The sequence below is a fragment of the Psittacula echo genome, assembly GCF_963264785.1.
Source record: "Psittacula echo genome assembly, chromosome: 7".
Lineage (NCBI taxonomy): Eukaryota > Metazoa > Chordata > Aves > Psittaciformes > Psittacidae > Psittacula > Psittacula echo.
The window spans coordinates 14,305,580-14,328,488 of NC_137740.1; the positions used below are offsets into that span (position 1 = coordinate 14,305,580).

The following is a 22,909-nucleotide window of genomic DNA, read 5'->3' on the forward strand; positions in this document are numbered from 1 at the left end:
CTGCACCACTTTACATACTACGCTTTGGCAGCAAATATATTAGCATACCAGGATGTTATTGCTCCATTTTCTATTTTGTCACTTGTTGACATTACTTTTGTAAGCTATCTTGCTGCCTTTCACTCTGAACAAGCAAATAATTGCACGTCAGTAAATGCTGCAGTGTGTAACTTCAGAAATTATAGAAACAGTTGAATGATCATCACACTTCTGAATTTTTCATGCATCGTGACTCACTTTGCTGGAAACATAACACACATATTCTCAGCAACTTATTATCATGATTTGAACATACAACCCAGTTCAAATAATTTGAAATTATTAAAAAGACTTCTGTAAACATACTTAAGTTCAATTGTATGCTTCAAGCATTCGTCAAAAGCTCCTTAAGAACTATTATAATTGAAATAACAGTTTCAAATAGAAACAATTAAAGGATTTAGAAATTAATCTATAAACCAATGCTACTTACCCCAGCTAAAGTTCTGTTAATATGTTCGGTTATACAGTCTTTGTAAAACTCACACTTGGCCTTCGGATTTTCTGTAGAAATTAAACAGAAACTAATTATATACTGCAGTTTAATCAATATTCAAGATATACTCATTTTAAGAGCTCTTGTCATTCCTCGCACCACCAGTATTCTGAATTTATGCACATTAAGACACAGCACTTCGTTCTCAAACTGCAATTACTGGGACTTGATCTTGGCCAAAGTTACAGCACTGGACTGACTCTCAGCTTTTGTTTTACTCAGGTAGAGACTTAGGCCCCTTTCCTTGGGACTTCTACAGGTAAAGTTAAGAGACAGCTTGAAATTACAGAGAGAAGTACAGATCTGACAACCACTATTTCAAATGGATTTCATCACACTGTTTAGCAACAATATATTTACAAAATAATTCTATTCTCAGGAAATGTAGATGTCACTGCCTTGCCTCTTTTTCATGTATTGCTGATTAATCTAGCCGAAGATAAAGAGGCACTGGTGGGTTTCTCAGAAGATGTAGCTCTATAATAACACATAAACCTTTATAATATCATGTACCTTGGCAGGAAGTGCCATCATTTGGCTTAAACTGCAATTTTCCCGTGGATGGTTGATAACCTTCCTTACAGGAGCAGTTAAACCCTCCATCCACGTTTTCACATTTTGCATGATCTCCACAGGCAACAGTTCCTTCATTGCTGCACTCATCTACATCTGCAAATATCGTGAGAAATTGAATTTTTCATTAAGTATTTACAGACTAACACCTTGCTGCTTTGTTGATAATAGCCCTGCATGCTGCAAGCAGTTTCATAATAAAATTTCATGGAATAAAAAAAACAAAAAACTGAAATGGCAAACTTCACGGCAAAATACCTGCCAATTATAATACTTAGGGATTAGAAGGATAAATCATAATTGATCATATTTTTATGCCACCACTTTTATTACTATATAATAGTACATTGTTCACGTTTTAAAACCATGAATTTAAAGCCGTAAAACTTTTAAAACCATATTAATTCTATCATAACAAAATGCTCGGCATGATGCAAATCATCAGAAAACCATTTTCCAGAGATTAGACTAAATAGATTTTCTCAGCCTTATGATTCAGTTAGAAAAGAGAAATAAAACTGCAGCCTTTTCTTTTAAGTCACAGCTTTAAAAAGATGCTACAAAAGATCACTTCATCCATTTTGTTAATCTAAGATTTAAGCTCTGTGCCCTTTAAAGTGCTTGGCATGTGGGATATTTTTTAATTCACATTTAAATTACATTTGCCTAAAATGTCTTCTGTGCTTCTAAATAATTTGCCATTAGGTAGACGGGTTCAGCAACTGGGTGGGGCACAGTCCAAGAGTAAAACTGATGAATTCCGGTAAGGGAATCCATGAATTGATCAATTTTGGAGAGCTGTGTACTAACTCTTTGGCTGGAGTAGGGATTATTTTGCATTATTTGGTTGGCCAAGGATAAGTATCAAATAACTCAATGGAGAAAGTAAATTGTGAAAAAAACCCAAATCTTTCTGATGAATGACATAATGGACTGTGAAGTGCTGTGCTGGAAAGGAGAAAAAAGTGAACAGCTTTGAAAAAGAACAATATGAAAAGAGTTGAAAAATGAAGAAGTGATACATGAGCAGATTTAAAGGAAAGCCTGAGAACTGAACTGAAAGAAAATAAAGGTAGAGAGGGGAATGGGTGAACTAGGGAGAACTAAAGAACCGGCATGACACTGAATGTGGGAAATAAATTTGTGAAAAAGAACTGACTGACCAATTATAGAATCATAGAATCATAGAAGAGTTAGGGTTGGAAAGGACCTTAAGATCATCTAGTTCCAACCCCCCCACGATGGGCAGGGACATCTCACACTAAACCATGCCACCCAAGGCCTCGTCCATTAGTGGAGGAGAATAGCTACGTGAATTGATAGAAGACTTTTGTGTAGCCAGATGGATGTTAAGAGCAAACAGAAAGATATAGAGGTTGGAAACGCACTCTGAGCATATAGCAACTATTTTTGCACTCTTATTTTTATACAAGACTGTTGGTGGTTTTAAAAAAGGAGTAGAACAAAAATGAGCAATCATGTATGTAAAAAAAGGGTGCTAGATAAACAGAAATGGTAGAAAACCAGAAAAACGTTCATTCCCCAGCTTTCTTCTGCTCACAACCGCTGGGGTTCTAGTAGATGGTTGAGATCCCACCTCATTCTCCTGACTGAGCAGTGAGTCTGATTTTCACCTGAAATGCTGCATTTTAAGCCTGAGGTTCAGATGGGGAAGGCTAGGTGGGGCTGTGGGTGAATTTGCCTTCCCCAGCAAATCCACCTCAGCCTTTCACGGATAGCTGCTATGGAGGCAGTGTGTTTGAATGGACTGGTGCAAGCACCAATATTTAAAGTATGAGGTTAAATTATACTTATCTGCATTAGGGCAATAGTTTGCTTCCACATTTAATGCCCCAAACTGAAAATGTTTCTCTTTAATGAACTGAGTTTTACATTGTCTGTGTTCATATGGTTTCTGTGACCTCAGTATTCATGTAGTCATGGAGCTAACCACGTTATACATCAGTGAATCTGGCAAAAGTGATGAAGAGGGAGGGAAAAAGCGTGATATAGTGTTACATAGTCTACCTCATAATTAAATGCTGTCATTTAAAGACATAAGGCTAAAATTCTTACTCTTGGCATTTAAATAACCTCTCACATCAGTAAATTATAAAGCTCTTTTTGAAACAAGTGGGTGTCTGTCAGTGCCCTGTTGTGTGACTCTCTGTAAGACAAACTTTGAATGAATTGAAGCAGCAAGGGTGAAAACCATGGCAATACCAGTTTGTATAACAAGAACACACATCAGCCTTATACCAAAGATTTCTTTGGCCTTGTCAGCTACACAGAGATGGACATGTACATCTTAACAGCATATTCAGTGTGTAGTGCAGTGCTAAAACACCAGCAAATGAAAACAAGCCTTGCTAAAACTGATAATGATTTATAAATAAATACATAAATAAATTCTTGAATACTTTCTAGACTACCACAGCTAAGTATTCAAGTTTCCATGTGATTTACTGGTGCAAATACTTCAAAATTGCTGTGATATTTCACTTTTCATGAGCTTTAGTTTGGTGAATCATTCATTTGTCATTATTGGGCAGTCACACAGATTACTCTTCCTCTTGTAATTATGTCAGATATTAAACATAATAGAGATTTTAATGAGAAATCAGGATCATCCAAAACAACAGCAGAAACTTAAGTACCACAGCACATCTCTGGCAACATCCTGACAGAGACATGCTGTCGAGTATACACAAGTAGACTTTCTGCAGTTGAGCTGTACATATGGAATGAGTCCATATCACGCCTATATAATTTACTGTTTCCTGGAGAAAAAAAAATAAATCTCCTCGACAACAAAATGAAGAGGAAATATGCCTGATCTTGCAAGGTATTAATCAGCTTCACATCCCTTTTAAATCAATGAGATTGTCAGGGGCAGCCAGCAATTTGTGACAGTTGCAAGAATGCTTCTTTTAAGTTCTTGCTTTGAAATGCAGTAGCTGTAAGTTTTTGTTTCTTTATATTTTGTAGTTATGCCTTTTTAACCAAATGTGCAACTGTTGGACCACACATGGACAGCAGCTTGTCAGTGCGTTCAGCAATCCAATTTTACTGGATCTTTGGGGCAAGGATCTCAAACCGCCTTTCTTGATCTACTACAGGAGTGGGGCTGGGCTGCCAAGGCTTGACTGAGCAGTCTTCACAGAAAACATTCCTGAGCAAAGGCTGAAGAACAGCAGCTTTTTAAACAGAAAAGCATTTGCCATAGCTCTGCAAAAGGCCCTGGCCTTTTAGTAAATATTCAAAACAAATCCTGGAGCTGAACTTTGAAGCTTTTATAATAGCTCCAATCAGAAAATAATATCACCAACACCACCTAGGCTAGTGGGAAAATAGATTTAGAACCTTCTATTTTATTTCTGTGCTTTGTCACTCCTCATTTACTGCAGCAGGCAGGGAAATTCCAATTAAATTAAAAGTACTGAGAACAGTTATTATGTTCAGTCTTGCCAATTACTGGATTGTACCTACATCGCTTTGATTCTTCACCAGTCAGTCAAGACAGCTTGATGTCTACATTATACCTTCTGCTTATTAGTAGCTTGCAAGTGATTGAAAAGTCCAATTGCAAAGGACTAGATATTCCCTCCCCATGTCTCCATACTGTGGAAGTCAGCAGCACACACAAAGCAGAAATGAAAAAGCTACGAATAAGCACAGGCAAAAGAAAAGTTAGCCACATAGCATATCCCATCCACTGTATAACTCCCCTGACACAGAAAAGGATGTGATGGAGAAAGGGTGCCTTCCCAGTGTTCTCAAAAATACCTGAGTAAAACTAATAGCATGTTCCTGGAAAAGGCAGAGTAGCACAGATGTCACTTTCATTTTACAGATAGCCATTTTAATGTTTTTACTGTGTTGACCAGGGTGAAAAAAGTAGGTTCACATTTCACCTTTTCAGCTGCAGCTGAACATTCAATAAAAAATGAAGTTAAGGAAAATCATGGCTTTTATACTGTAAATAGATTTTAATAACTCATATGCAGGACAGCAGAAAAATATAATCTTCAGAAACATCACATCTCTGCATTCCTCTTTTTTTCTTCTCCATTTTCTTTCTTCTTCTCTTTTCTCATCTCTCTCTTACTACCTTCCAGTTCCACCTCTATCTGCATGTTTCATTACCATCTCCTCACCAATTCTACCCTCCTAAAATAGATAAAATATTGCTGACCCCCAACAGAAAGGTTGGGTTAAGGCTGAACTGACATTTCCCAAAGCCACTGTACCAAGTTTTCTTCTGGTCCACTATCCTGAGAGTTATAATCACTTTGTATTTGGATGTTTAGTATAGTATCCAAAGAGGGGAGAAACACACATATGTATGCATCAGGACTTTGAAGTGCATTCACACACAAGAGTGATGTACCATACTTGCACCACTGGGAAGTCCAGATAGGTTTGATGGCATAAAGACATAAACATAATGGCATACTCTCCACAGTTCAACTACTGCATTTTCAAAGGTGCTGCCATAGTGTCATACATATATATTAAAGAGAAAACTTAAGACTTTGCAGAATTTGAAAATATTCTGGCACCTAAAAACTTGAGTAAGATGGATACTTGATAGCTCTGTCTTCTGAATTGTACTGGATAATTTGCGCTGTATTTACAATGACAACTTCAGTGTTTGCTTTGGGGGTGTGTAGTACATCCTGAATACACTACTGACAGCTGCTTGCGTGCAAGTCATATCTGCCACCACCAGCACCACCATTGGGTACAAAATATCCTATTATGGTTTCCCTGACAGATAAAGTAGAAAATTAATTGTGGATCAAAAGGCTGTCTTTAGGACTCACTGCTTGCTAAAGTAATTGGTACACTTGTATAATGAGAAAAGGTGCCCAAGGTAATTTTCTTATTTCAGTGTGAGTTTTGGAAGCTCTCACCTCTTCCCATATGAATTTACAAAAAGGAGAAGAAAAGTGGTAAACTAACCCCCAGTAGCGGATAAAAAAAGATCAGTCTGCCCAGTAAAGAAAAGAGGGCAATAGAAAAAAAAAGGCAAGCTAATGGTGAAAAGCTAAAGTGACACAATAACAGTCAGAGAAATAACTTTGAAGGCAAAACTTCTGAAGCTGAGAAAATGTCATAACATAAAAATCAAAGCCTGGACCAGAAACAGCAAGAATATTTACAGCTTAATGTGCTAACAGTCTCAATCCCAGCTAATTTAAGAACGATTCATAGCAGCTGGGTAAAGTGGAGCTATTTTAGATGGCTGTGAGCAATGGGCAAGAAATGTTGATTAGATCACTTTCTGGCTTAATATGCAGCCATTCTGCTGATATTAAGAGCAGTAAGAAGAGAGGTTGTCAGCACTCACAAGCTCACAGGAGACGTATACAGAATGAGACAGTCAGCATAAAGGCATAAAGGGCAATAGACTTATTTCTCATTTTCTGATTCCCTGAGGACTGTTGCAACATATAGAAAAAATTACCAGGAGTTTGAAAGAAGAGAAATAGTTACAGTTCTTCCATCCAAAGGAAACCCTAAAGGATTGCAAAGCTGTTCAGAAACAACATTTTTCCAGAGAACTTTTCCTCCCCTGTAATCTTGAACAGGTTCCACCCAACTGCTACAGAAACAGAGGCTGATGGATGGCACAGGAGGTAGATTAACTACTGATCTTGCTCATTGCTTTTGATCAGACTTGAAAAATTACCAAAAATATCTCAACCAAAGCCCCCAAACGACAAAGCACAGTTTTGGAGCATAGTAGATTACTTGTATGGGGAATTTTGTTGGTCCAGAGCTACCTAAATGCAAAATACTTTTTCACTGCTTTGTTTTAAGAACATGACCACTTTTCTCACAAATCAGTGAAACAGTAGCATAAATAGGTAGATTGGCGATTTCTGTGTTACCTTAACTATATATTCATTGTCTGAAACTGTGACATAAAAATATTGCAAACAGAATAAAGATTGAAGTGTTACTGAAAGCAGTGGAAGCTGCTGTGTTACCAGTGAGAACTGTGGGGCTGCTTTGAAATATTAAGTCTGTAACAGTCCAAGTTGAGGGAATTTTATATTCAGACTCCAAACTTCACAAATCTAAAAGCATTTTGCTAGATTTCTATAATTAACAAAAGCCACAAGAGTGACAATGTAAAGCAAGTTGGCAGACGTTAATAACTTACCCACACAGGAGGTTCCATCATTAGGTACAAAAGTTTGTTGACCATTGCTGGATTTGAAACCAGGCATACACATGCAGAAATAACTTCCCACTGTGTTTGTGCAATTGGCATGCTCTCCACAAGGCTGAGTAGCATTTTCACATTCATTATCATCTGTCAAGACATAAATTATGGAGAAATATATTTGCATTTGCCGATTGAAGAAAACAGTAAAGAGTAAGCTTAATGTGGACTCTGGTATTTTATTTATATAAGTTATTAATGCTGAGCTGGCACTCTTGGTGTTTGTCTATACAGTTTTCCCATTGGCAAGGATGTAATCAGGTGTTCAGCAGCACTCTTCTGCCCTCATTCTGCGTGAGTCAACAAATGAGAAAACCAGCAGGATACTGAAGTGAATGGTTTAATTGGATATTCACTTGGAATAAAGGACTGAGACAAGTGTATGTTCTGCCATGGTTGCATGTTGTAACATTCTTTTGCTATCCAAAAATCTGCAAATAGAGAGTCACACTGAGGATGCAGCTGGGAATTTAGAATCATAGAAAACAAAGCTCAAAAGTATATCAAGAAATCACTCACTTTATTCCGTAACCCAAAGCAGGATCAATATAGCTAAACTATTAGGGGTTTTTTGTCCTGTTTTTGAAGACATTCTGTGGTATTGCATAGCAGTCCCAGACAATAAACTAACCAAGTTTGTCCTACTGACTGACTTGAGTCTTCTTGAGCATGACAGGGAGAAGACATGATTTCAGAAAAGACACCTAAGGATGAGTTTTAGAAAGGTGCTTCTACTTTCTGATGGCCAGTGTTCTCATAAGGTGCTGACAGAGATAAGGGACAGGTAAGTAAAGTGTCATGTAAGCTAGAACAGATTAAAGTACACCAAGAGCACGGTGTACATGGTACAACAATGTAAAATGTTGCAGGGATACATTCGGCAATATAACTTAATTACAACCCCCAGTATAACAGGAACAGGACATTATTCAGATTTGAAGTCTGATGTGATTCTGAACGTTATTCAGTTGACTCAGAAAGGCAAATATCAATTCAGAACTGCAGCTTTCCTTGGGGGAGTTTGGGTCAACAATATCAAATGGATTATGGTCATTATAACTAAAATTGAATGCAAATTAATGAGGAATCCAAGTAAAAAAGCACCTTTCCAACACACACCAACAATATTTATTCTACAGCTTTGATATTCATGAGAATACAGCAGAAATGGTGTATGATTTGGTTATTAAAGAATGCCAAACTAAAACCAAATTAGTGTAAGTGGAATTATGACAGGGAGTTAAAAATGTGATGTTGGTCCAAGTTCAAAAGCAAAGCATGAGAATATGAAAAATCCAGTTTGGCATGTGCTATTGCAGAGTCCAGGCCCCAGGATACTTTTCAAATCTTGGCAAGAAGGTCTACTTTGAATATCATTTGCGTGTGTCTGTTTAGCTCTTTTGCAATCGCAGTTTGCTCCCAAACCCTGGCATTTCAGGACAAAAAAAAAAAAATATAAATATTTGACTATCTTATTTTAGTTGCCAAGTAAACCTGGTCTTGGGAAAGTATTATAGATCCTAGAAAACAATGTGAGTTGACTTTGGAAAGCTCATTGGATAGTAGTCATGGAAGATGAGAAGCAGGGCACTGATAACCGCAGGACCTAATTCACAATAGAGAAATGACAGAGTTAAGGAAAGAAAAGCTACATGTAAGAACTTTCCTTTTTAATTTGTTTTCTAGGAGCTCAACTATAGTCCTCAAAATCCACAAGTATTATCCTTTTTCAGGCAGTCCAAAGATTTTATAAGCAATACTAAAATAAGTCATGCAGTGGTCATCAATAAATTCTTTACAATTATGCTTAGTAAACTTTACTGGATTATTGGCATTTTTCCTCAATGTTCAGGATGTCTAAGGGGTTTAATGGTAATTGTATTGCCTTAAGAGGCTTACCTGTTGAAAGAGCCTCTCAGATAATTTGAGAAACCTTCAGAACATCAAAGAAGACTAATAGTACCTTACATTGCAAACACAAGAATTAATATTTTAGGGTTAAATTCATAAAAAGCTTTCTTTTCACTATTCCCATGGTCTAACACAATACTGATCAGACCATGCTGGGGCATAATTTACTGGACCATATCCTGCTTCCATTTTAAATTAATGGCATAAAAGTCATTGACGTAAGTAGGCCCAGGGTGGTGCTCACTATGGAAAACTACTGGGTTAATGAGAAATGGAAGTAAGGAAGAAGTTTTCAAGAAAAAAAAGGATGTTCATATGCAGTTTGACTAGATTTGTTCAATCCGCCTAATTTCACACAAAATATTTTACAAGATCAACAACAGTGGCAAAATATCTTCTAGTTCTCCGTATAAACAACTTAAATTTTTTCTTCAGACAGCAGTTCAATATGAAGCCCAGGGACCTAAAATAGTTTTCCAAATTTTCCGTTTTTTTATAATATTACTGAATTTGTGTTTTAAATGGTGTCAAGAAACATAACAGGATTTATAGATGGAAAAATATATATTTTTTTTAAAGAAAATTTTCTGTCTGTGCTAAGAGAATACTTTAAATGACAATGAGCATATCATCCACCTGCTTTGTTTCTACCTAATTCAATAGTGGCACATGCATTCATTGTTGGCACAGATAACGACTGAACACTTCAGTTCCTGCAAAGATTTTTTCTTTTTTTTTTTTTTTTTTTTTTTTTTTTTTTTTTTTTTTTTTTTTTTTCAGTAACTAATGAAAAAATTGGAGACTTCTAGAGACAAGGTTGGCCAAATCATGTGGTTAATTATTGCGGCTAAATGGTAATACTGCATTCAAGTTTCTCTGATACAGAAGACATTTCTTGAATAGCTGTGATGTCTTGAGAAATGACAGTTGAGGAGGTAAGGAGCAGGTTGTGGGGGGTTTTGTTGTTGGGGTGTTTTTGTTTGGATCTTTGGAGGTTTGAGGGGTTTTGGGTGTGGGGGGTTTTTTATCATTTTTACATGCCACTTCTGTGATATTTGAATTGTTCTAAAATCTCATCATTAAATAAAATAAACCAATCACACTGTAAGGAAATTTATAAATACTTTCCTAGGAAACTTGGGTTAAATAACCCATAGATGTGTGAATACAGGAATACATATGTGTACTGTATGTATACTTATGTATATGTATATGCATGTATGTGCACATACGTTTATGTGTACCTGAATATCGATAGGATACTTGCAAGATACAGGTGTAAAATAAAACCAATTCTCCCTTTTCACTTTAAAAATGCAGTTACTATGTATTTTAATGTGCATAAATGTAATTATGGTTAGATGGAATTGGGTACTAGCTGCATGCAATCGTATCTCTACCTGTCTCTCAAAAACGTGTGAGGATCTTCAAAAGCAAAAAAACCAAACCATCTGAAAAGCTGATATATCCCTTTCAAACTGAATTTTAAATCAGGATGGTAATTCTGTATTAAAATTGCTTGTGTTCATTAAAAGAACACCATTGGTTTAAGGATTGAGTAGTCCTACTGAGAAGCTTGGGCACTGATGGAAGTCTTCCCCTGTCACACAGAGCTATAAACTGGATTCAGTGTTTAAACAATCACTCTTTTACATCAGGTAACATTTTTCATTAGGTAAAATGTGTATTAATTTTCTTTAGTAATGATATAATACATTCTTGTATAAAGAATATTCAATTAATTTAAAAGCAGTAAAACACATGAACAGAAAAAGGAAGAATGATTTGTGGATTTTAAGGACATGATGCAGTTGGAAGCCAAAAGAATCTGATTTTAGGAAAAAAAAGAAAAAAAAAAAAGATAGAGGTGGTTTCTTTTATCGTAGTCCGTGTACTTTCTAAAGTTCTACCCTGTCACGTATCCCGCCTTAATTCAGCATGGTTATAAAATTATAACCTACAGTAGGAAAATGCCAGGGCAATACAGCTACAACATGATATAATTTATTATTGTGACAAGCATGAGAAAATGCTTTGAATTACCAATTTTAAATATAATATTTTTGTAATACTGTTTACATATTTTACATTAAAAATGTCATGATGGAAAGTCTTACTGCAGCAGATTTATCAAAACAGCTTTGAAGGATTTCCATTACACTGGGCACATCTCCATGATAGACTTTTTGATGATAGGATGACATATATATGAAGAGTTAGTTTTGGGATGAAACTTGTCATATTAATTCACATTTGTGAAACTTTTTATTTTCCTATGTGTAAATTTTGAAATAAACTGTTCAACCCTTCATTCAAGTAATGAACAAACAAAGCTGAACTCACTCAAGTTAAACAGAAATGTTTGTGCATTTTCAGTCCTCACCAACCCGTAGAAAATAAGATTTTTTAGAAGTGAAATTTTGCATTGGGAACATATTCTGGCCTCTCTGGCATTGAATTATTTTAATATAGTGACCTGATTGGAAAACTAGCAATGTTGAACTTTGAGTTTGGTCACCGGTGATAGCCACCTACGGTGGGAAGGCCCATGGCTAGACAGACCTGCATCTACCAAGGCTTTCTACTGGGGCCTTGCTTCAAGCAGAGCACTCAACTCTCTTGTTCCTCTGCTTTGGCAGGAGCCACAGTCATAGCTTCCCACACAGGGTAATCTGTGCTGTGGCCAGAGTGCTTTGTGTGCTCTGACCTGTATAACCAGCCAGGCTCACCAGAGATGCAACAGATTTCCCAGGGCAGCAGAAATATGGCTTTTGCAGGTGAAGTCTTCTGACACCTTGACATTGAAGGATTTTAATGTATTAAGATCTCCTGACCAGAGCTTGAGTTTGATATACTGAATTTTCCCAAAGCCATACCTGAACAAGCATATGCATGATGGTTGGATTTTCATAAGTTTAATGAACACTTGATGTTAGTAAAGACCACAAGCAACTCATATTGAAACTGTCACTGTATACAACAATACATTCACGTTGTATTCAGTGCATTCCTTAGATGACATAAAAAGAAGCAATAAAAGCATCAACAATTAATATTGTCTCAATCCAGGCCTTTTGAAAACCAAGGTTGGAGGCCTCTGGGGCATACCCATCTGTCAAGAGCAGCAGTGGCAGCACAGGGCTAGGGACCGGTACTGGACACAGTAGTCTGAAAAGTGGACAGCACTGCATAGGAAGGAAATGCAGCCGGAATGGCTGGGGAATACGTTGATTCATTGCATCCGGCTGTTCTCTTTCAACAGCAGCTTCTGCTGCCAAAGCTGCTATGGAGCCCCTGGGGGAAACTAAAACTACCCTTCCCTAGTGTAGCCCTCATGGGAGAACAGTACTTGAAGTGCCTCACTTAACCCCTCAAAAGCAAGGAAATGAAAGGCTTCCTGTAAAACAAATTCCAGTGCTACTCACCCTGCTGTGTTTAGCTTGTCTGGAGGTCTCAGAACAGTGGGTGATCTTGCATACATTACTTCAGTGCTGCAGGACTGTGCCTCTACAGACATCACAGCCCAAGAACAGCGATGCCATTAACAACCTTGCTTTCCTTTTCTTGTGATGCGTTTCCATTAATGGCAATTTAACACGATTTTTTTATGATTCTCCAAAGATTCAGTGTTCAAGTTTGGTCTAAATCAGCATGAAAGAGCAGATGCTTAGCAAAACCACTTGAGACTGTACAACTGGGCTGGAAATCTCATTTAAATATGAATTGCTTTTATAATGGGCCGGATTCATCTTTGTCCTGCACTAGGGCAGGGGACCATGCAGTTGCTGCATAGCAAATCTTGCCACTGCAAGCACTGTCTTGCTAAAATTTCAAAACTCTCTACCTCCTTGCAAGAACTTTTCACCATGCCTTCTCGGAATATTTTTGTAGCTTGGCAGGAGTTTTTAATTGGTTTGAACTTGATGGCTCTGCAGCTAACTGAGCTCCTAAAATTCCTTAATTCAGCAAACTAAGATTTTCTCTCACATTCTTCACAGGTTATGAGTATATGCAGAGATGATTTCAGATCAGCAGATCTTCCATGTATGGTTGAGCTAAAGGGTCTCACACGAAAAAGTTCCCTTAGTCCCAGTTTAAGAAACAGGGCAGAACAGTCTTAAAGAAAGGCACGTTCCTACATATTCAAAACAGAATCAGTTTGAATTTCAGAGAATGGACAAGGTTCGGAGAGGCTAATATATTATCTAAACTGCTTCCTTCATCTCTCGCTGGTATTTTCAGACTTTACAAATTAAACATGAAAAGCATTTATTATTGGGTAAGTGCCAGTGATGAAATTGTCATTTGTTTAGCCACATGGAACAACCTGCCTTTTCAACACTTGTGAAGTATCAAAAAAAGAAAGTCTATAATTTGTGATCACTCATATGTGAAGAATAAGGGTGGGGGGCGGGCAGAGGAGGGAATCTTTAAAAGTGCTAGTCCTTGACTGGAAATAAACCATTTACCCAGACAAGTATCTGCAGGAATTTGAGAATAAAAAGAAACAGGGTGCTCAAATCAGTGAAACAAATGTAAAGGAGGGAATAAATAACTGTTGAGTGGCCCTGTCCTGCCTTTTCCCCAGCACTGCCTCCCCTACTGGAGAACAGGGGTCTAAATGCACTGCAGACAGTAGCAACATGCCCCCACCTCTTACCCCAGAGGAGACCTGAAAGATGCAGTGACCATCAGAGACTCAGCAAGAAAGCTTCTGAGTTGTGCAGCTGCAATTGGGGAGGTTTAGTTTGGGTGTCCAAACCCCAAATTAATTATTTATTGTCTCTCTGACACCCCTTCCCTAACCAGGTCATCAGGGGAAGACCTGTCAATACTATGAAGATTCACCCCTTCTATTATAGGCACAAGTCAGAGCGGGTCAGGCATCCCTGCTGATCCGGTGAGCAGCGTCTCAGGGTACCCACAGGGGTGCAGGTGAGCACAACTCACATTACAGCTCAGGTGCAAGGGCCTAGGAGCTGTCACTCACTCTTTGGGAAGCAGACCATGATCTCCCTGCACCTACAGCACTCCAGGCTCCCCTTCTGCCTTTCACCCAGGAAGGCAGCACTAATTCACCAGCTGAGCACCTGGCTTCATGACCTGCTAAAATGCAAAGCTAAAGAAGGAGTGAGACTGCAGCAGAATAATGTCAGGGACAGTAAAATGGATAAAATCCAGGATGAAAATAGACTGGCTTTGGTGGTGAGAAGCGAGAACCAGATGAAATCTCTGGAAAACTGGAAACCAGATGAAATTTCTGGAAAACTGGCATTGAATAGGAGGGGATAAACAATAACACCATTTTCAGTTCAAGTCACACGCAGCTTGTGGTTAGTCATACTGTGAACTCAAACAACCCAAGGCTCCCATCTGACAGGATGTGAACGAGTGAGACATTACCACTCAAATCTAAACATTTTGGTCCCAAGCAAGAGATAAGACAGAAGAAAAACAGCTTAGCAAACGGGGAAGAATAAATTCCAGGCAGCACTTTCCCAAATTTCAAAACAAAACAAGAAAGATATTTATCCAGAAAACACAGCTGGGAAACGCATCACGACTTTACAGTTTATATATGAAACCCACTGCAGCGTCATCATGCTATGTGAAGATGTGAAAGAGGGGGTAAGTGAGAGACAGCGTGGCTTGAACGAGGCAGAGAAACATTAAGTTAAGCATTATCTGCTGAGCTTTACTGAACTCACTAGAAGCATGCAGGAAAGACTGATAAGAAGTAGTGCTGTTTTGTGTCAGGATATGAACTTCTGCTTCAGTCACATAGGACTAAGTTCCTAGGGTCTTGAACACCATGTGGCATCAGTAGCACTGTGTTTCCACCATGCTTGGGAGCATGGGCTGGAAGCACCTAGATGCTCATGAAGGATTGTCTGCTCTGGGAGCCCTCCACAGTGCACAACGGGCAGTTTCAAATATTTAATGCCAGTGACAGTGTGAGGCATGCAAGTTTATTACATAGATGGCACGTCGTGGTGGATACAAGTGAGAAAGTACATGGATTTCTGTAATGCTTTATGGATTAACTATCCAGGCACAGAGATAGTTGTATGTTAAAGCTAATTTAACCGAAGTTGATGGGAATCACTGACTGTCATTTTGTTTGGGATGATTAATATTGTACCTGTAGAAGCTAGAAATTAAGATCCAACTGATTAATTTCTCCCTAGAGTAGGCAGATGGGAGTATTTGAACTGAAAGGCAGGCTCAGGTTCTGAAGAAGGCTTTTCCCCAGCTGACCTGCTCAGTCACTCCTTCTTGTGACAGGCTCTGAAACAGCAGGACTGTTCTGTTCACCCGCAAGTAAATGCAGAAACAACATGTTCATGTTTGGTTCAAGTGCATGAAGAGTCTATTTCCATAACAGTGCCTGACCTCAAACTCACTAATGTCCAAGGAGTGGCTCCCATTAACCTACATCTTTGCTTTATAGAAGCAACAATGCAAAACATGCCAAGAGCAGAAATCAAGGATGAAGACCACATTGCTCTTCCTTTCCTCACCCCACACAGATCTAATTATCCAGCCTCAACTTCCTGGCAGGCACTCTGTGTCAAGTTTACTAGTCAGGGATTAGAGAGAGTGCAATTTGGACACATCATCAGTGTCTTGGTTCACTTCCTTCAAGCACATGGAATGAAAACAAGGTGAAGTGCACATGAATGGGAACATGCTGGATTCGAACTGCCTGCAGTGTGCAGGTTTCAATGTTTCTCTGAATGCAACCAGCAGAAGAGTTTCAGAAACTTCCCAATTATTTAATACCATCTTTCCCAATCCAGCTTTTACTTTTGTTGCTAACTTGCTTGTTTTCACTGGAACACATCCTTAAACTGAAAAGCAAAACAGTACATGCACAATCAGATTTTTTTTTGCTTAAACGAAAGTGAGCAGCACATCTGTCCTTTACTGAGAGGAATTTGCCAGTAGATAACTATGCCCTTGCAGAACTGAATGGGCAGTCCAAGTAGAAGTTTCGTTTCAGCGCTGAAAATAGAACTGTACTTAAAACAAAACAAAAAAAATCCTACCCCCCCCCCAAAAACTAAATGTCACACCAAAAAAAAAAAACAGAACCAAAACCCACACAGCCCCAACACAAAAAAACAAGCAAAAAAAAGAAAAAAAAAAAAGTGAAGCATTTTCTATTTACTGTAATGCTGGCATAAAATCGGCACCATAAAAGTAGATGTATCTCAATTACGTTGTTCAACCCTTTCCTCCATTTATATAAATGCCATGATTTATGCTGCATATACATATCCCCCCCCCAGTACTCCAGTAGCCACTGTATAATAGCATATTATATAGAATAGCAGGGAAATAAGACTCGAAGTTGTTTAAATCCCAATGCACCTGGTTCTTGTTATTTCCAACATTAATTTCTGAAAACTCTGCACAACTTTCTGAATCAAAATACATAAACTCAGCATGACACATTCTGGTATTTGTCTAAATTCAAACTTTCTTTTGCATATTACATTAGAATCTGTAAATTGTTTTCTTGTAGAGGAAATAGTCCCTAGTAGCTGCAGAGATTGTACCAAATCTTGGGATTCATTGAACTGCATGCAACAGATGTTCAATGTATCCAAAGAAAGGCAATATAATCAGATCAGGATTACTCCGTCCATATCTAATTCCCAAAAGCCACTAGATGGATATCTCCTACAGCCCATTTCACAAGGGTCATCACTTGGAGGTCATGATCTCTCTGGCTTCTTCAACAATGCCCCATTTAATGGCAAGTGAAACATAAGACTGGATGTCAGGATGAACATGAATTCTTACATCTCACATTTCCAGACTACCTTTGTGGCCCTGGGAAGATAAATTCTGTCAGTTTACATTTACCATTTTAGCAACATTTTGGATGGAAAAAAATAAAACTGAATTCTACCAAAAAAGTTTTTGCTAGGATCTTTAATAGGAAGCCTTTATTTGGGCAACAAGGACAGATCCATATGTAGAAGGACAACAAGGCTCAGTGTTTAACTAGAAGTCTCTCTTCATGGTTTTGAATCTGCTACTTAAAAATAGATGGTGCATTATCTTCAGTAAATTTTGTCCTTTGAAAAATAATTTGCTGTAAGATATCTGAAACAGTATTAAAAACATTTCTTGCTTTTACCCTTGAGATCTGTATTATGTTCCACTTTGGACTTAAAAAGCAGAGTACAATAAAAGATGTGGCAAAATTGCTTAGAGAGAAGTAATAGCTCAAATAACATGGAAGGCCATAAAACAGTGACTACAGAGGCTATTATTTCCCATTGTGCAACAGTATTCATTGATTTCTGAAACCACAGGCTAATTATGCTCTGAGTGGACAAAGTACTTTAAGGAGTCTAGTCTGGGCATCAGAGACATTGAGTTCATCATGTACTTTTGTCAAACCCAAGTTATAGTACTCAAGACAAGAGCAGCTGGATGAAATTTGATTGTCAGTACTATTCAGGAGGTGACTTAATGCAAGTCTGTGAGTGCATGGACTTGTTTTGCTCTAAATTAATATTAAGGTTAGGTCATTAGAAGATAATATTAACAGCAAATAATAATGTATTTATTTATTTATATTTTTAAAGTCAAGTTCATTCTTGTAAAAAAATTACATGTGAACTAAGCATCTCCTACATAGCTTTCATGTGGCTTTGTGACAATATGTTTTCTGTATTAGCCCTATTGGTAAGTTATCCCATTTAAATGCTCTAGAATTCAATAGCTTCACTACTGGATAATAGACTAATTCACAGAAGGAAATAATTTCAATCTATAACTGAGAAAAGCCATTAATTACTGGAAAACGTCCAGTCTCCAAACTTGAAGATATCAAATATGGTCTGGCAAGGAGGAGACAATTAGACTGAGGAATTCTACCCAGAGGGAAAACATGCCAGCATTACTTCAGCTAGACTAATGACTTCAACAATAACCACTGAAGTATTTCCAGCTACTGTCAATGCTGTAAGTATTTAACTCCATGGTGAAAATGCCTTAACTACTGACAGTGATATCCCAGAGACTGATCCCAATGTCTCATTTTTGATAACAAAAGGCACTATAAAAGCATACAGTGTTTGGTGTCTGCCTGCCTTCACAGCCCCTTCCTCTCCTCCTCCCCCGCCTTTTTTTTTTTTGTCATCTGATGTGAATTAAAGTTAAATGTAATGATGCAAATGGAATTAGAGGTTACAAAGCTCAGGAGAAGTGGTACTGCTCAGGCTTAGTTAAAGGCTTGCAGGTTTTTGGTAATCAGTCATTTTCCCATATAATAGCCAAGTATCATTTTAGTAGAATTTGCTCATTTGAAAAGTGTATAGCCCTTCTCCCTTTTGGAGCAGCCTCTTCCACAAACCAGACTGCTCTAAAGGCCAGATTTCCTCTTTCATCATTTCCTCCTGAACCCTAGAGCTTTGAAGAGATGGAGCCTGTGATCTCCTCATGCCGAATAGTCTTGATAGCTCTTTCTGGACCTTTCTTTCTAAGGCATACAGTCTGGAAAACTTTAGCTCTGTGTCTAATGGCAGAATAAATTAACTTATTCAGGTCCCCTAATGAATTTTGATTGTGAAGGGAGCATATAGCATCCTAATTCACTCTAAATTGACTTTTCCCTTGCTGACTACATCAACAACTTTGCTCTTAAATAGTTATTACATGCTAGGTTGAAATATTCTGTTTATTCATAATCAGTGTTGTCTACATAACTGTCATTTTCTAGCAAGGGTATTTATTCTTAGATACAGGAGCTTAGACTTTATTATCCCAAAGACACAAAACACACTTAGTAGGCAAAAATATAAGTTCCATTAAAAACATGTCTACAGTTTGGACAGAAGTAATACTTATAACAGGAAATAACACTGAAATGTGGCACAAGTCAGAACTGAAAACACTTTCAAGTTTGCCTACTGTAATACAACCTGCCACGTAAAGTGCTATTATGTGCATTTTATGCCTGGGAGTGCTGACAGGCAGAAGGGTGTAGATATGTTGTATAAATGCTTTGTATCTTTTAGCAAATGGAGGTATGCCTGTACACCACAACAGAGGGCTACATGATGCTCAGAGGCAGGTTATACTGCAAGCAGTGAGGCTATGTTAGTGCCACCCTCTAACCAGGCTAATGAGTCCTTTAAATACAGACTCCATTAGCCTGGATATAGCACTGTGCTGCACAGTCACACTGCTTGCTATTGCCTGACTTGGTTTATGCAGTACTGTGCTGTCTCTGCTCAGACGACACTTGGAGACAAAGTCCCAATTACAAAACACAGAGAAAACACTGCTGCCACTGATTAAAGTGAGGGGTATAATTTACATACTAAGAAGGCAGAATCCACAGAAAAGGAGGATTTTCATAAAGTACTGAATAAATGCATGTAAAACATAACAGATTTCCACAGACTGCCATGCTGGGTATCTGTCAGGGAGGGAGGCACTGCAGAAGCCTTCACTGTTATTTTTCTAAGCATTACTCAGCTGCAAAGTTCTCGGTGGGAAATGCTAAAAACTTGTTTCCTGAGCAAATCACTTAAAAAAACCAACCAAACAAAAAAGTAGCTTCCCTTCATTTATTGAAATAAACCTCTCAAAGTAAGTGCCTAAATCTAAGTTCAAGCAAACACAATCAAGATAAACATCTTGATTATCAAGTAGACTGAACTTGCAGAAGCATTGGGTAGATTTCTACAGCATGTTAAGTATCCCTGAAAGTTGGGCCATTTATTAGATATGTGAAGATATGCTGCAAGCTTCTTTTTGCAAGTGTTGGACAAGAAACTATTTTATCCAAAAGCAGCAGTGAAGACTCTTACTCTATTTTTAAACCAGGAAAACTATTACATCATGCATCAAATGTTTTGCTCATTAAAAAAACCCATTGCCTTTTGTCCTCTGCGCCTGTCTCTGGATGTACCAGCACAGGCAGTTCTATAGGATATCCTTAGTTTTCCTCCAAAAGTCCCAGCTTAGTCAAGATACTGAAGATCTCAAAACAATTTGTTGGGAAAGGTTCTCTATGCTTAAATTTGTTGCAAACTTAATATTACAGTAAGCATTAAACATTTCTTTAGTTTATCCAGTCAAGTGGAGTAGGTTTACCTCTCAAATCTAAATACAGGCTATGCACAGAGAAAAGTAGTGTTTAGAAGACATTTATTTTCAAGTTGTCAAGCTGTTAAATATGAAAATAACTGGATTACAGCTTAAATTCTTACTGCAGCTGCCTTTGCTTCAGATCAGGTACCATAATGTCAACCTTCAGAATCTCCTCCAGAGATGCACTGAAAGATCTGGGATATGGGATAACTGAAGCCAGAGAAAATGACATGTTCGGGATAGGACAGCAGCACACTCTGTTGCAAAAAGGGTAATTATGTGCTTTGGAAAGGCTGACATTTTACAGAAAGATGACTATTATTCAGGAGGACTTTACCAGTTCCCACATCCACACAGGAAACTGAGTAAGGAAACCAGTTAAGAGGAAAAGAATGTCGCAACATCCATGTTACATCTGTTACAGACAAGTGGCAGAGTCAGCCTGTGAGTTAAGGCTCAGGAAAGGAGGAAAAACTGTCTTCTAAACTAGTTGACTTTTAGGCCATTAAACTGCAAGATAATGATGGGTTGCTTGTGGAGCAGCAAATTTCTTTAGAACTTCATTTGGTGTCTGTTTTAGCCAAAGGCTGCGCTGTTGTGTTGTTTTACATTTAAACATACCCTACTCCGACAAGCCACTGAAGTCTTTAAAGTCTTCTCATCTTTATTGCAGACAGTACTTTGATCTCAGTGCCAGAAAAGGTCAACACACAAACTTCAGAATTAGACTTGTTTACATCCAACATACAATACAAATAAATGAATGTGGCAAGGACATCCCAGGCAGACAAAATAAGGCCACACTTTCCTAGTTTTACCTAAAATGTTTTTACCAACCATTGTGCAAACGATGTCATCATCAAATCCAGTGAAATCCACTTATTGAAGGGTTTTCCCCCTCAAAATATTTCATCAATCATAGCCCAGAAGGGCTCTGTCATAGGATAATTGAAACTTGGCGTACCAACAAACAGCATGCAGATATCCTCAGCATCCTTATCTATACAATGGGCAGGGTTGACAGCCATTTTATTAGCTGAGATATTGTTACCCCCATCAGATAAAATAGTGTGTTTTGTTGCTTTGATGTTTTCTGTCACCATAGCAGAGCTGTTGTTTTCAAATATATGTTTAAAAGAATAGCTGTGGTAGCAGCTTATGTTCCATCACAGTAACACTGCCTACAGTCATCTCACAGAAAGAGGCAAGGGGTGCACTAATTGCACTTTATTAGAAAGAGATGGAAAGAACACATGGAGTTTTTTCTAGTTATTTTCTAGCTGCAGTTATTTCTAGTCAACACAGAATCATGGAGTCATCTCTTGTCTACATTTGTTTTCTTGAGAAAGAAAAGACCACCAGAAAGTAAATTCCCTCTGAACAGATAGCCAATTGAGGAGATACCCAAAAATTATTTTGACCATCCCTGTTTTCCTGCTTCAACATACAGTATTACTAATCCACAGAATATTTAGTGGACTAAAAGAGCATTTGGGACTAACTGCTTATATTTAACACTTCTTCACAATAACTGCAACTATTATAGCACTCAGAAATATATATCTTACTTCCACATGCTCAATTAGATCATGCAGACTTTGAAAGCTAACAAAAAATCTGTCATGCAGAGCAATATGCAAACCCATTTAATTTTCTATTTAAAACCTTCCCAACAGAGTGGACTTTTCTTGCATTTCAAAACAGCAAGCCTGTTAACCAAACTCCGAAGGTGGAAAAGTCTGCTTGTCGACACCAGGCTTATCTCACTGTACTATCACTTGGGCAGTAATTATATGAAGTGCTGTAGACACAATCTAATTATTCAACATTTTCAGCTGCTACTGAAGACGCCCCGTCTACACTAAGCGCAGGGAAGGGCTGTGGACTCTCCAATGGACTGCATGACAGATACTGTCCACATCTTTTATGTCAGCAGGGTGCTAGCACACCAATTTCTGCTGAGGGATGCTGTTGTGACGATAATAGGAACAGCACAATCAGAAGTCACCAGCCCAACAGGAGATCTCATCTTTGGTGGCTACTCAGCGAGAGGTAGCTCCCAGTAACAAGAGGCAAAGCAGGTAAGAGCAAACTCTTCCAGAAAATACAGGCATTTGTGTTGACCTTCATAGTTCTACACATACGATATGCCTCTAGAGAGACAGCAGGTGCTTTTGTTGATGCTGAATGCAACAGCCCTGACTTAAAGACACACACATACCCCCCACCCAGTAATTCCCAAATACAAAAGGTGGGTTCTGACACTTTTATTCCAGCTCTGTGTTGCTTTTTCTTCTCCTGGAAGGCACGTCCTGCCCTTTCCTTTGCGCTGTAGTCTCCTTTCCTAATTTTCCACCTCCATCTATGCTCCTGAAGCCACTTCCAGAACTGAAGGCAGTGATCTGGATGCACCTTTGAAGCTGTGACCTTGAAAAACTTACAGGTTTCATTTTCATTTATTGACTTTGCTATAGACTGTGCGTGGAAGCCTGGGGAATCACTTAACTTGCCTTTGTCTCAGGTCCCCATCTACAAAA

The 22,909-nt window shown here is 38.2% G+C and overlaps 1 protein-coding gene across 1 annotated transcript in view; it reads right to left on the bottom strand.

The window, feature by feature from the left end:
• Positions 1-22,909, bottom strand: part of ADGRL4 (adhesion G protein-coupled receptor L4) — a gene marked incomplete at its 3' end in the record, with an annotated part of 73,174 nt that overhangs the window by 27,036 nt on the left and 23,229 nt on the right. The window contains exons 3-5 of the mRNA XM_080624273.1: positions 7,281-7,433; positions 1,049-1,204; positions 473-543 (exon numbers count right to left, since the gene is read on the bottom strand). Of these exons, the coding sequence (XP_080480399.1) occupies positions 473-543; positions 1,049-1,204; positions 7,281-7,433 (380 nt within the window). The remainder of the gene's footprint in view (positions 1-472; positions 544-1,048; positions 1,205-7,280; positions 7,434-22,909) is intronic.